Source organism: Coccinella septempunctata, chromosome 9, assembly GCF_907165205.1.
Source record: "Coccinella septempunctata chromosome 9, icCocSept1.1, whole genome shotgun sequence".
In the NCBI taxonomy this organism is placed as follows: Eukaryota; Metazoa; Arthropoda; class Insecta; order Coleoptera; family Coccinellidae; genus Coccinella; species Coccinella septempunctata.
This window is the reverse complement of record NC_058197.1, coordinates 7630504-7646020: the sequence shown is the minus strand read 5'-3', so window position 1 is coordinate 7646020 and position 15517 is coordinate 7630504. Positions and strand designations below refer to the sequence as shown.

General features: G+C 34.3%; 1 protein-coding gene across 1 annotated transcript; it reads left to right on the top strand.

Annotated features, from left to right (window-relative positions):
- The first annotated feature begins 452 nt into the window (after nucleotides 1–452).
- Nucleotides 453–14400, top strand: LOC123320774 (CUE domain-containing protein 2). Its single transcript, XM_044908199.1, has 5 exons — nucleotides 453–594; nucleotides 749–932; nucleotides 5097–5268; nucleotides 9167–9320; nucleotides 13073–14400. Exons 2-5 carry the CDS (start codon nucleotides 761–763, stop codon nucleotides 13433–13435), a joined length of 861 nt encoding a protein of 286 aa, XP_044764134.1. The 5' UTR covers nucleotides 453–594; nucleotides 749–760; the 3' UTR covers nucleotides 13436–14400.
- Nucleotides 14401–15517: the final 1117 nt, after the last annotated feature.

The window sequence follows — 15517 nt, the reverse complement described above, 5'->3', positions numbered from 1 at the left end:
TACCATAATAAAATTACAATAGTCTCTTGAGTTATAGGTTACAGGGTTTTGCCTTTGAAATAAATGGACCCATCGAGTTTAACTACTACAACCCAATATCCCTGGTTGTACAGTTCGAGTTCAGTTCAAGTTTGAACCCAGATCAACTTTTAAAATTCCTAAATTCCTGACAATTTCGATAAGAACTAATTTCAATGTTGAACTCGGCTCAGATTTGACCTCCACAACTGGGCTGTAAGTTAAGCCTTATTCAGATTAGGCTAGTAGCATTGAATATTAAACTCATTAAAAGGTGGGTTTAATACCTATGCTAGTAGTTTAGTCGAGTACCGAGTAACTCCAACTATCAAATTAACCCGTCTCTCCCCCTCAAACGACGCCCATGGCTAGACAACTAGTTTGTGATCTGTGGTGATATGTGACAGCAACATCTTCTCTGTGGTCATAAAAAAGTTGGTTACAAGTCTGTCAAAAACTCGGTATTGTTGATTATTGATTGAAAAATATAAACAAGATTATTGAACAACTTTAGCTCGACCAACTTCCGCTCGAGCATATAAATTTCCATTTATATTTGGATTTCCAAATTCAGAGGTAGCTTTTGTTATATCCTCAAAAAACAGAAATTGCTTCCTATTTAGAGGTTTTCAATAAAATATTCTATTAACAAATTAAGAATATAAAAATTAAAATTATGTCCAAGTAGGCTCTGTTTTAATTTTCAACTGATTTATCTGTATAATTCCAGAGATCAGGGATTATGTCCAAACAAATGCTTGCTGGACAAGAAACCAGAATTAAGGATTCTTTGTTGGATTTTGTAAAAACACATATTCCTAACGCCGATCTGAATCTCATTGATGATATTATTCTCAGTTATGCAGTTGCTATTCTTGAAGATATCGGGGATGATCCAAATTTTGATGTTGAAGGTAATGCATACAACACATTGCTATTATTATTGATGTTGAGGTAATGGTTTGACAGATCTTTATTATCACTTGTATGATTTTATTTTCCTCAGTCTATACCATCGAATGTTTTCTCTCTGCACAAAAAAGAACAAGTAAGTCCTGAAGGAAAGGCCTAGAAAATATAATTTGTTTATCAGGAAACATATAATTATGAAGGAGTGCACTCTCTTTCAAGTCTGTCAGGTGTTTTTTTGTTAATCTGGTTCCAACATTTGGAAATATAGATGGGAATCAATTTATGAGGATGTGGAAAATATTATTAGGTTTACTGGTATTTCTGTCAGTTCAATTTTATGTAGTTTTGCAGTATGCATATACAGGGTTAGGGAAAATGACCAGAATAGTTGATTTATTTCAAAGATAAACAAAATTTTTCATGAAATTTTTAATTTAAGAAATGTAGGGCTGTTGAAAATCTATATATTTATGATAAATTGGAATATATAGGGACGCCCACAAAGTTGTAGAGAAGGATAGTTACACATATTTTTTTTTTAATCAAACACCCTGTATATTATTGCTTATTTTTATTGATAACTCAATTGTAAACTTTTTTTATTTACCATTTGTTATGCCTGAATTCATTAGTTTCCTAGAAATTGGCATTTCAAAAGTGCAGGAATAGGAAAATGGTTTTCAATACCCAAAGACATTTTTTCTGAAATTGAAATCATTCTCATTTAGTTAATGGTCATATTCAACATTTATTGAAAAAAAAGAGCCATTTTGCATTTTGATTACACTCAATTTGTTAAATTGTTTCTTGAAATTTACTTTGTTTTGTAACTGATCAAAATGGCATGATAACTAGGGAACTAATGAATGGGGAATTCTCCTCAATTTGGGTTATCACTGCATATGCAAGTTCAAACTGAATGATTATGAGTTTCATTCATGATTTTTTCAAATTCACCGCGGAAACTATTCAGAATCATCCTTCAAATATGGGGTTTCAAAATTTAAATCGCTTTGTGAGAAGTTTACGATTTGGCAACAGCGCATACAAGACAATGAAAAGAACAATGTCTGATCAGCTTGTTTAAAAAATAACAGCTGTTGATCTACAGGCGCCTACTTACTGGCGAGCTTCAACTGCAACCGGCCATAAAAATCCCATAAAATTTTACGACCTTCCTCGTTCGTCGCAGACTTCATAGACAGCCATCTTTGTCTACCTCATCAAGATAATGTATTTGTTGTTCTTTATTATCAAGGCATATTTCAGTCGATGTTGCCAACTTGTGCAATCCACATGAAACGCTTTAAATTTTAAATACCCATTTTTACTTTTCATTTTTAAGTACTCAAAATAATTTTTTTGGGAAAACGGTTGAAATGGTTATTTCAAAATGTGACGTTTCAAAGATATTTCATAAAAAATACATCATTTTCGTCAGAAGGAGTATTCCCTATTTTGGTTCTACATATGGTCAATGAAAAATGTGTTCCATTTGAAAAATATAAATATCGTTCTCTATAACATTGTGTTGTGGGCAGCCCTGCATATTTCCAATTGTCACAGACATGTAGATTGTTAACAGCCCTTAAATTTTTATGTGAGACATTTATTTTTGATACCACCTGTATATTTTGAAACAATCAATTGCTCTTGTAGTATTTCTAAACCCCTTTCCAGTAAAAATCATCATGTTTCAGTAGAATCTCGCTATGAAATGCAAATTTATTTTTATTCATGAACTACTTCCACGGATTCTCCGAATTTCCTTCGGCCTCAGATTAATCAGAGAGGTAGACAGGCGCTATACAGGGTGGGCAAAATTCATTGTCTACTGAGAGGATCTTGAGAACTATAGCAGCTAGAAGAAAACGGATGACACATTTCCGAGCCCAAATTCCTGAAGGCATTTTATTGAATTTTCCTAAGGTTCTGTAACTTAAAAGGAGTTAAGGTGCCTACACTCGGACGTGACGTGGGCTCACGTCATAATGCGCATGACTCAAAAATAAACATAGGATTTTGCGCGGAAGCATTCAAACTGGTCTGACGTGACGTTGGACATGCATTCTCACGTCATGTCAGAACAATTTGAACGCTTCCGCTCAAAATCCACCCATTAGGCTCATAGTTTGAATAACTTTCTTCTCATAAATAAACATTCATTTAACTCACTTGTTGTATAAATAACTATTAAATACTAATCTGTAATCTGTCCTTTGCATGCAAATAACAAGATCAGGAATCCCTTCAATCAGTTTGTATAAACGTTCAATATGATCATCACAAATTTTTGAATTAATTCATTTTTCCGAAGTAAATACACATTGTGATAAAATAAGTTACTACCGAGACCTTTACGTAGAACGGATAACGTAGCGCTGATTTAAAACAAAAAACACCACTGTGTTTTCCAGCTCAGCAAGTAAACCTGTTAGAAAAATCATAGCTCGCCACTCGATTGCTTTTAAAAAAGTGTCTGTGTAATGTTTTCATCTCAACATCTTAGCACAAAGAGAAACTGAGATAATGACTAAAGTTGAAATTGCCCAAATTTAAATTTGGCTCATAATTCGAAAACAGAAGAAGATAGAGGAATGCAGTTTATGGCATTATTAGTTTCTCGAAAAAAGACGATCATAATGTGCTACTCATTTTCCTCTATCTCGTTGGGTTTGAAAGTTGTAGTTCAGATATCACGAATGTTGTCCACCCTGTACAATTTCATGATTTCTTCGATATCTGCGTGAACTGTAAGATTCATTCATTTAATCCGCCAAGTAATACTGCATGGCAGGTTGCAGAGGACTGATTTTTTCCTCGTGTCTATGTACAGGGTGGGCAAAATTGGTAATACCTGAACTACAACTTTTTAACCCAACGAGATAGAGGAAAATGAATGTACCATTCATGTCGTCTTTTTTCGAGAAACTAATAATGCCATCAACTGCATTACTCTATCTTCTTTTGTTTTCGAGTTATAGGCCGAAATTGAAATTTGGGCGATTACAACATTGATCATTATCTCCGTTCCTGTTTGAGCTAAGATGTTGAAATGAAAACATTGTACAGACACTTTTTTATAGCAATCCAGTGGCGTACTATGATTTTCTCCAATAGTTATATTTGCTGAGCTATAACATGAAGTTGTGTTTTTTCTTATGGAAACAGTCGTTTAAAATGACCTAGAAATAATCGCCATCTTTTGTTTGTTTCAGAAATATATCATACATCTACATCGCCCTCAGATTCGTTTCACCTGTTTCTTCATAGTTTATTCTTGCTAATTGAATTGCTTCAGTAAATTTATTCGATCAAAAACTGAAATTTCAAATTTTAACATTCAATAATGTATATTTAATTGATTAAATTTATAAAGATTCAAAACTCACTTCGTTGTAAAATGAATAGGATGTTGAATATCGACACTAGAGAAAAAATGAGTCACTATCGACAAAAAAAATCAGTCCTCGGCAACCTGGATGGTGCCATGCGTATTATTCGGCGAATTTAATGAATGAATCTCAGAGTTTACGCAGATATCGAAGAAATCATGAAATTCATTGTTACTTTTGAGAACCGTCCAATATAAGCGATACGGTCCTGCGAATCGAATGATATTTGATTGCAGTTTTCTGGAACATCACGGATGCTATCTTCATTTCAGATTTTGGATAAATCGGTGATTCCGTTCAGGAGTGGTTTTAATTATCAATAAAATTTGAAAAACACCCTGTAAATTAGAATCAAGAACTACTAGATCCTACATATGGAGGTTTTTCGTGATCCTCTAGGTCTTCTCTATCTCACATTGAAATCTTTCCCATCTTCTCCGGGACACCCTGCATTTCACTGTCCTCAAGATAATATGATATAACATGATATCGATGTATTGCTCAAGGGAAAAAAAATCAGAGTAAACAAGTGATAGACATCGACGAGAATCTCAGCTTCATATCCCACTGCTTGAATCTTCCTTCAGGGGTGTTTCCAGCTAATTGGCTTAGGGGGGTTATACCCAGGAAAAAATTCGGAATTTTTTTTATTTCAAAATACAAAAAAACACCATAAAAATATGAGCTAACAAAAAATTGTTAGGTGGATAATTCCCCCAGGATTGGGATATTCTTTGTGAAATGTTTTCCAAGGATTCATATTTCTTCCAGAATTTTGTGAGATGATGTCAGCCTACTTCCCAGAATTTGAGTCTATCAATCACTCGACAGTGTATGAGTGGATGTTTGAACTCGAAGCAAAACTGAGAAACAATCAACCTGAAGAAAAAAATACTCTTATAGACATATCTTTTCCAGAGATAGTATTGAAACCAAAGACCAGGTATGCATTTCTCATTGAATGTTAATGTGTATATATGTTACGGCTTAAGAAAGGTGTGAGCATAAACTTAAGATTAGCCGGCATAACTTAGGTTTATATTCTAGGACCGACTAAAGTTCGATAAAATATTCATCTGCGTCAGGGCATTTCATCTTTAGCCGGCTAATGTGCGAAATGAAACGGCTAAAAATGTGAAATGGACACGCGGAGGGGTGATGTCTTTTGAATGGTCAAATGGGAGAAGGCGAGAAAACGCGATTTTTGTTTAAAATTTTTTAACTGAAATGTGCAAAATAGCATCAAATGCTATTGTATTGTGGTTATCAATTCAACATTTAATGAGTTATTTTCATCTGTTTAGGAGATTAATGCTCTTCAAATTGAGCCTTAGTTTTTTACAATCATTTCTCATAGAGAAGTTAGATATATACAGTTTTTCTCAGGACAATAGGAACGTGGATAGTCAATTATCCTGTGAAAAGCCAGAATATGACCTCACAAGGAAATGAAATATTAGACATTAGATGTAGAGTATTTTTTCTGTGAACAAAAGTAATTCAATAATTGGGTTTGTGGACAAATTTTCAATGAAATAAGAACGATAGTTTCTGTAATGTTGCAATTTCTTTCCAACCTCAATACTTATGCTACAATTCAGAAAATTTTCGGTCTGATGAAGGGGTCTGATATACAGAGTGTCCGCGCCATGGGCTAGCGGTGGCTTGCTCTAATTATATTAACTTTACAAAAAAGAGTTTGAAACAAAACTTTCCTCTTTTTAAGTAGAGCATCTCCTAAAATTATTTAGAACTATACAAAGTGTTTCGTTTCTTTTGCACAGCTATCAACTTTGTTATCTCAAATGGAACCCCCTATATATTTTCACACTTTTGAATTCCTTGTTGGATTTGAATATAAGTTTGAAAACACAACCATGTCTGAATTCTCAACGGTTTTCGGGAAATTTGACTTTTTATTAATATTTTGACAGTTTGGGGTACTCACATAAAGGACTATAGATCCGTCCCTATTCTATGTAATTGATTCAAATTTGGACTGTGTCTAGTCAATAAATGATACACTAAGAATTTTCTTTGTAAATAACCATATTATATATAGGGTCTACGAAAACGTAGATCCATTATCAAAACAGAAATTCATCGAAATCTTAATTGTTTTAAATGGCAACCCATATTATTTTCTGTACATTATTCAAACATTTTTTGTTCGCTTTTAGTTTTCTTAAATAAAAAATAGGGGTTGCCATTGAAAAAAAAATGAAGATTTTGATGAATTTCTGTTTTCGTGAACCCAGTATATAATATGATCGTTTTCAAAGAAAATTTTTAGTGTATTGATTACATTGACTAGAAACAGTCCAATTTTGAATCAATTACATAGAATAGGGGCGGAGCTATAGTCCTTTATGTAAGTACCTCAAACTGTCAAAATATTGATAAAAAGTCAAATTTCCCGAGAACCGTTGAGAATTCAGACATGGTTGTGTTTTCAAACTTATATTCAAATTCAACAAGGAATTAAAAAATGTAAAAATATATAGGGGGTTCCATTTAAAATAATTATAAGTTGATAGCTGTGTAGAAGAAACGAAACACTTTGTATAGTTCTAAATAATTTTAGGAGATGCTCTACTTAAAAAGAGTTTTATTTGAAACTCTTTTCTGTAAAGTTGATAGAATTAGAGTTATCGACCGCTGCCTTATGGCTTGGACGCCCTGTATATGTTCTCTGAAACGTTACTATATATAATTATAATTTCAAAGTTTTTCTGTTCAGTTCATTTTCAGGAAACAATTTTTTCAACATGAAAATAGTGGAAAACACTTTTTCTAACTGATTTTGTTGAATATTTCTTCCCAAGTCATTGAACATTCCCAAATACGGCCTGTCGCCACCCTTGATGAATCATAAAGGAGGATTCAAGTGCAGTCATCGTGAAGCTTATCAGCCAAATAGTCCGGTTAGCTAAAATCAAGATTAGGTGCTGCTACTTATATTTCTCCAGAATTTGACCTTTGTATTTTGATGAAGAAGTTCGCGGCACCATTCTTGTCTTCTTTCTCTCCTTTTGCTCATTCAATTCCCTTGCAAATTATGAATAATAGCAAGATGAAAGACAACCATTGACTCTACAGTTTTCCCTCACACTCAAAATAGCATGTTCGTCTCGAATTTCGTCATCAGGCCTTTAGATTTCTAGATTCGCTAATAAGATTACCATGAGACACAGTAGAAACAAATAAATGCCCATTCTCAATTTCTTAACTTCTTAACAGAATGCTTTTCCGCTTTAAAAATATGTGAAATTCATACAAATAATGCATTGTATTACCTAATAGTTTGATTAAGTATGTTACTATTTCTTTACATTTTTTCAATCACCGAAAATTTATGGCCTTCAAGCCTTGCCAATACTTTTCTTTTTTTCTATTAGCTTCAACATTTTTAGCCGATGGGCTGTGGTTACACTTAAGTTTAGCCGGCTAAAGATAGAAGACACTAACATCAGCTAATACCCGATGCTAAACCTAAGTTTAGCCGGTTTATCTTAAGTTTATGTTCACACCTATGTTACGCCGTAACATATAAAAGAAATTCGCCATTTTGTTAGTTACACCTTTCAAAACTCATGATCGGCTGGACATGCCATTATGAAAATGATGATGATTTGCAGGTAATTATTTTCTTTCTTTCGAGTAACGCCACTAGGTGTCACTATAGTTAGTGTTGCCGTGAAATTATTATTTCTGTTATATTTCATGAAAGAAGTTTTGTTAAAAATTCATTCCGCATTTATTTCGTTCCATAAGACGGCGCTCTCGAAGTTTAACAAGTTAAAATGTTGTCCCCATTTATACAGGGTGTTCCTAAATTGAACGTACAAACGAAAAGGGGAGATTCCTTAAGTGAGTTCAAGAAAAAAAAGTCCCATGAACAAGGGGGCGCAAACGTTTCGTTTTCGAGATACAGAGTGTTGAAGTTTGAATTTTTTTCAAGTTTTTTTCTCATAGTAATACATTTTTTGTGTTGATTATACGAGTTTATCGAATCTTTATGAATCATCGCTACAGATCAGGAAAATTTCCATAAAAACTGACACTGAATTCATTCACCAAACACCATTGGTGGCCTCCTCATCAAAATTTGGATTTTCACGAGGATTTCGAGAGAATCGTTCAAAATTTTTTTTCTCGAAATCGTTGGTAGATACGACAAAACTACAAGAGACCGAAAAGTTTAGTATAAGAACAAAGCTTCTTTTTACATTTTTTCAAATTAACAGTTGCTCACCAAAAAAAAGTTCTGCAGAAGAACAGGTGTCAGTGTTCCAGAAAAAAATCACCCTGTAGATCTTCTATCGAAATTGCCATGTCACGTGGTGAGAACTCTAAACTACTATCTATGCCAAATTTCAGTTGAATATCTTGTGGAGTGTAGATACTATGAGAAAAAAAACTTGAAAAAAATTCAAACTTCAACACTCTGTATCTCGAAAACGAAACGTTTGCGACCCCATGTTTATGGGACTTTTTTTTCTCAAACTCACTCAAGGAATCTTCCGTTTGTACGTTCAATTTAGGAACACCCTGTACAGTTACGTGAGAGCTAGGCATCATCCGTCATCAGAAGAAGAGGAAAATAAATTATGCTATTGATAAAATTGCACGTATTCCCCCCCAAAGCGTCGAAGGGCTAACTTATTTTGTCATGGAAAAAACCGTAAAAGCGCTTCCGGAACTACCATCGTCAAGCATGCAGCTAAGCATGCGTCTTAATCGTAGAATGCGCACAACGAAAATTCGATGGATTTCTTTGAGATCCATCATCTATCAATCCACATCTCGAAACGGTGAAGCATATCCCATTTGTTTTCCAGGACTTCAAGTGTATCGGAGGTCCCAGAAGTGCCAAAAAGAACTCACAAATTGTCAGAAGTGAGCGACGGTAGTTCTGTGGATAGTTCTTGTTGTGATTTTGCGGACGAAGTTGATGTTCTCCAGGAGATGTTTCCAGATGTCTGCTCCATAGAAGTAAGTTGAGTTTCTGTCTATTACTACCGATGATGAATTTCAAAGAGATGAAATTTCTCGCGCTGTTTTCCTAATGTCCAGATTTTTTCAAAATTCAATGTTATCATTGAAAATTAAACCCAGTATTAAAATACTAAGTGATGTTATTTATTTTTCATATTATCTGATTGTGGGCAACAAATTCCTGTATCAGATTTGAATTCTTTCTAGTCACCACAAAGGTTTCCCAGCTGGAAAATTATTATCAGTTAAGTTTCTTGAATGATAATCATTGTTTGAAATTGAAAATCATTGAGTGTATGTATTCAATGATTGAGGTAATACCTCATTGGAGGGTATTAAGTGAATATTGTGAAAAATACATTATTGGCATTTTTGTTTGGTGAATTCGGATTCTTAGTGGAATAGTAGCAAGATTAACAACAAAACATAAAAAACTCCATAAGTAGGAAGAAGTAAATTGGACCAATAGAAGAAGTTATGATTATTCGTGAACGTTTGTAGGAGAAAAAAAATAGATTATATGATAGGGTGTCAGAAGTACCAGATGAAGCTCAAGATTCATCAGTTTCCTGAAGAATTTTTGAAATTTCCAAATTTCGATCATGAGTTCAGGCCATTGGAAGAATATGTATCGAAATTCGTAAAAGGGCACAGAGACTTTTGGATTGAAAGACATTGAGTGGAGGAAAAATTAGAAATTACAAAATCATTTATTTAGTTTATTAGGAATTAATTTGTATACTTTTCGATTCAATATAATTATCATTTGGAGTTTTTATATGAATATAGATAAATTCAAACTGAAAGATGAGAACCCTCTTTAGATATAGTTTGGGACTGTTTTCTGATGAAGTTGTGGATTCGTATTGTTCTGCATGTTTTATAGTAGCCCATGTATGTCATGTATGCACCAACCATGACATAAGTCCGGACTCCTTTTCAATGGGATGAAACTCCGTCCTCAAATTTTTTTATCGGCCTTTGGAAACAGATGCCATATGCTTCGCCTGTCTTGCTGACCAAGAACACTCCATTTCTTTATTTTCAACCCTTTACTCCCCATATTAGCTATTGCTGAATACTGGCTGATCAGGAAAATTAAATTAATAGTGATCACAACCAAAATAAACATGTACATACCAAAAGAAAATGACCAAAGCAAGTTTGTCTCGAAACGCCCACAATAAGCACAAATTCTAAAATCAAATTTTTTCTCTAATCTGTGATTTATGAAGCTTGATCTTTGTAATTATTCAAAACCTAGCGCCCCCATGCGTCTGGGACGCGTTAACATTTCAGTTATACGATTTGGGGGGATATCATCGCGCATCTATACTCCATTCACTTTTATTTTAGCAGTCGGTTGGCCATGGATATTTGACACATTTCACTCTGTATAGTACGAAAATGTGGGGTTATGAAGCTTGTCAAAACATTTTTGGGTTTTAAATCAACGCTATGTTGCCCGTTCTACGTAAAAGTTTCTGTTATTACGTATTTTATCACAATGTCAAATCTCTTCGGAAAATATGTGACGAAAATAATTGAAGTTTATACAATATACAAACTGATTGGAGGCATACCAAATCCAGATATTTGTATGGAAAATACAAGAAATCAGTGTAATATCATAATATGAACTAGCTTGATGAGAGTTAATGATCGTTATCTTCTTTGGCTTAAATCATTTGTAGATTTCAAAAATATTAACCCGAAGATGAAATGGATATGATGCAGTGGTTGGGAATGGGTATCTCCCGAAGGAATTAACAGATAATTACAAGAATGTTAAATTCTTCAACAAAAATCATCTTGCATCAATATAAGTAAAAGGAATTGAAGGAAGTTTCAAGTTAAGATGCAACTTCACTGTTGCACATGAATAAACAAGTAACAGGACAACTGGCGCGTATTTGTGGCTGTTCATCTTAATACATTGATATAATAATAATTAGGTATTTATTGGTACCTTAAGACATTTACAATGTATAGGACAAGTCAAATGAAAAATAGAAGAGTCGATTTTCGTGAACTTATTCTCCGATGACATTTATCAAAAATCCTGTAGTAAACTTTTCACATTAATTCACTCAAACATAAAATTCTCAAATGTCACCACTTTTTTGGGTCTCCCAATAGAAGGAAATTCTTTGTCATCCTCTTTATTCACAATCTTTCTGATTGTGGATATATCCAGCTGAAATATAAGTCGTTTAGATTCAGATGAAACAGTATATAAATTCTCTTACATTGAATATGTTCGCTACCGGCTGACGTATTGTGGATTTTAAAATATCAGGGTATAACTATTTGAATGAGCGGACCTGAATTCTAAATAGCACTTCCTGAAACCTTGTTTCTTTTTTCAATCACTCTCGGCATTTTCGAATTTTCGTAATAAAAATTGATATTAGTTGTGGCAACGGCGTTATGACATTAACGACATTTCATGAGTGCCAACCTTACTCCGTTATAGTTACGAAAACTTGAGAAAATTATTTCATGGCCAACCGACTGCTAAAATAAATTTGAATGAAGTATAGTTTATGTAATCTGTGATCAAAGAAAGAGGTGAAATGTTTGGGAGAGTTATTTATATACCAAGGACGAAAAACTGTCTATTACAGTCGAGACTACAAATTGATAGCCCAGGCGCAGACGAGAATAGCAGGCAGGCGAAAAAATATAGTCAGTTTTTTGCCGAGGTGCATATTACATTTTTTCGTCGACCTCACATAGCAAACCACTTCATACAGGATGTTTTCAAAGGTGAGGCTTCTTTATGACAGAAGGTAGAACTCATCAAAATAAGTCGTTTAACCAAAAATTGTCTATATAAAATATCCAAGATGGCTTAGATACAACCCCTAGAAGTTCGACAAAATTTCATTAAATTTCAAGTACGGGACTGTGGAAGGTGCATCGCAAAAACAAACAAAAACAAAACATAAATATATGGCTGGACAATGAATGGTTTAGTACCAAGTCCATCGGATTAGATGCATCAGGTCACTTCCCAGAGAACCATAATTGTTGTATCGTGCAATTTAAGGTGAAAAAAAATTTAGAAAATCGAGGCAGTTTCTAGTTTCTAGAAGGTGTTCATGTTAGTTATATTGAAAAAGTGCTATCATATTGACCCATTTTTACGACGATTGTTGGAATGTTACACAAGAAGATTGTGATGCCCATTGTGAAAGTGAATAATTAAGACGAATTTTCCTGGTGAGATTTTGAAGTATTATTCTATTTTTAACACTTGTGACCTAAGTCTCTTCTGTCAGTTGGTATCAAAATGAGCCATTTCATGAAATCGTATAAGTTACTAAAAAATAATGAGAACAATTTGGCAATCTTAAGTTTACATTTTCATTACCACGTAAATATTGAACGAGCCAATATCCTGAACGGTACCACATGGTCGAATCAGGAGGTTAGTTTTTTCACTGCTTTGTGATAATTCAGCTAACAAACGGTCTAGGGTCGTATTAGGATCTATTTCAGTAATCATTTTCAAATTTTTTTCAACTTTGTCATTTTGAAAGTTTTGTATATGTGATTTCTGGTTTTTCTGCCTTCTGTTGAAAAAAAAGCCTCACCTTCAAATACACCCTGTATTTGTTCGTTCAGCTAGAGCATGGTCACCATGAATTTCCACTGGAATATGATGACTTTCGGCAGCCCTTAACTCAATATTCATGTAATGAAGTAAGGCTCTCCGCAAAAACACTTTTTTTTAACCTTTTCAGGTGAAGCACTGCTTAACAATCGCATGCGGGGACATCGAAAGAGCCACCCAGATCTTGATCGATAGACAAGAGAGCGGGCAAAGTCTCTCCCTAAACAATTCCATCACCTTGAGCGTGAGCAAGTCCACCATCAACGATGAAGAACTCAAGAACAGAATTATAGAACGTTACTCCTACATCGATAAAGATGCCTTCACCAAGGAGCACCGTCCTGTGGCTCCCAAGGTCGAACCGAAGAAACTTGTACGTTACCGTGACAACAAGATTGTGAGTCTCAAGGGAGAGAGATTTACTGAAGTTAAGAAAGGTGAGGATGTCGATGATGTATCCTTAAAGAAAAACAAGAAAGGGCAAGTCCTGTAACGTACTGCTGCTCTGAATGTGACTATATCACATTGTCCGAGTTTTTCCATTTCGAAAAGTCTATTTATTTGTCCGACTGATTTTTTTATGTCTTTTATATTTTTTATATTGCGCCTTATCGTTACTTATTTAACCGCATTTTCATTTTATCGTATTTTCTTGAACTTATTGAACAATATTTTATATTTTTTCGTTTGGTTTGGTTTTCTTAACTATTTATTCGTTTGTTTTCTCGTTCAGTCTGAAAAAAGTTTCCTTATTTCAAACTCGTTTTGTGTGTTGTTTCTTATTGACAACATATCGTTATTCATCTTCGGCACCTTTTTGATATTTTTTCATATAAACTTTGTTCTTCGTCAATTTCTCAAATTGATTGTTTATTATATTTATCGTTGTTCAGGGACCTATAGATTAATCAATGTAGTTGCCTGTTGCTATGTAACATTGTATCCAAAGTGTTTCGCTGTAGTTAGATTGAAGTTTTTTATCTTATTCTTATGTCCTAGAGTGAAATCTTCGTCTGAGATATCACTGATAGATATTTGTGAATTTTTCTGCACCTCTAACTAGCTATAAGGAGCAAGTGTATGGTCGGATGATATCGAATAAGTTTGATGACATTCATTTCAGACGTTCTTTCAGTTCAGGAATTTTTATCTTGAACAAACTGAAATTGCTCAACCACGTCAGGAAGCCTTACCTGATACAACTTGATCATTCAAGAATCGATGAAGTGATTTACTCAATTTTCTAAAAAAACGCCTTTAAACACTTGAAAGTTTCCGAGTTCGTCATTTTTGAAATACTATACATATTCAAACCAAGTAGAAAGTAAGTAGTTCGGTTGGGTTCTAAGTGATGGTGCTTTCTTGAAACTTTTCTCAAAACTAATACAATAGTAAGCCAGGTGATTCGCTACTTTGATAGCGAAGCACGAGTAGTGGTTTAACAACTCATGTTTGTGAGAATCATATAATTCTGCTTCAAGTTTCGACAAAACCATTAGAAATGGAAAAAACTTTTCTACCCATTTTCAGTAGTGAATTCTCCGTTGAATGTAAGGCCCATGTCGATGCTCATGGTGGTTTTTGTCCTCCCGTGAAAGTATATGTATAAACCAAGAAGATAAAGCCGAGGAGGCGCAATAGGAGATCGGAACTACTTCGTAATAACCACACGCCACTTCACTATAGCGCGCATTGTCGTCGTAATCATAAAATAAGGCAGTGGCGTGCAATAAATTTGAATAATTTAATACTCATTTCCTAGGTGGACTTACTCGTGAAAGCATCTGTAGAACTTCCTGTGACTTATTCATTGGGTAAACAACGTTTTTGCACAAAATTTGAAGGTATTTCCTCTATAATATCACACATAGTGACCTTGATTTGCCACTTTCTAAGTCATCAGCCTTCCAGTCGGCTTTGAACTGAGTTGCAACTCCTTTCAATGCTTTCACGATAGAAAAAAGGCGCGACACGAGATCGGGTTACGTCGGTATTGCCACATCGCACTAGCACGCATTGGCGTAGGTATCATAAAATTAAGCAGTGCAGTGCGATGAATTTGAAAAATTTAATTCCGACTTACTCGATTAACTCAGCATATCCAGTGCCTCATTAATTAGATGAAGGACGTTGCGGGGCAGAAGTTGTAGTTATTTAAATACTTCTTTATAACTTAACCCTCAATTCTGTCAGTTGAGTTGGACCTTGCAACCTTCTATGTTATCACCCTTCCAATCAGGTTTGAAATGAATTAGCCGATTTTTTTAATTTAAAAAATATCTTTGAAATCCTCATATTTCTAAGGCCCGTTTGCACCAATACCCCTTAAAACGAGTACTTAACTAAGTGTCGTTTAAAGTTAATGAACGCTTAATTTTATTCCCAGTTGCACGACTGGCTTAACAGAATCTTAAGTTTTTATATCTAGTGATATTTCTGTTTTTTTATTTTGGTGCAACTTCATCCTAGTCCAATAAAGCTACTTCATTGGTTGGCCGGTTGCCGATGATCGTTGTCATTTCATTAACCTAACTTTATTGTCCTGTCAGTCAGTTTCAAGTAAATTATTATATTA

Excerpts from the sequence above, each read along its gene's own strand:
- LOC123320774 (XM_044908199.1), top strand. The coding sequence starts at position 761 with ATGTCCAAACAAATGCTTGCTGGACAAGAAACCAGAATTAAGGATTCT. Across the intron at positions 5,269-9,166 it reads GTATTGAAACCAAAGACCAG|GACTTCAAGTGTATCGGAGG; the intron begins GTATGCATTTCT and ends TTTGTTTTCCAG. Across the intron at positions 9,321-13,072 it reads CAGATGTCTGCTCCATAGAA|GTGAAGCACTGCTTAACAAT; the intron begins GTAAGTTGAGTT and ends TAACCTTTTCAG.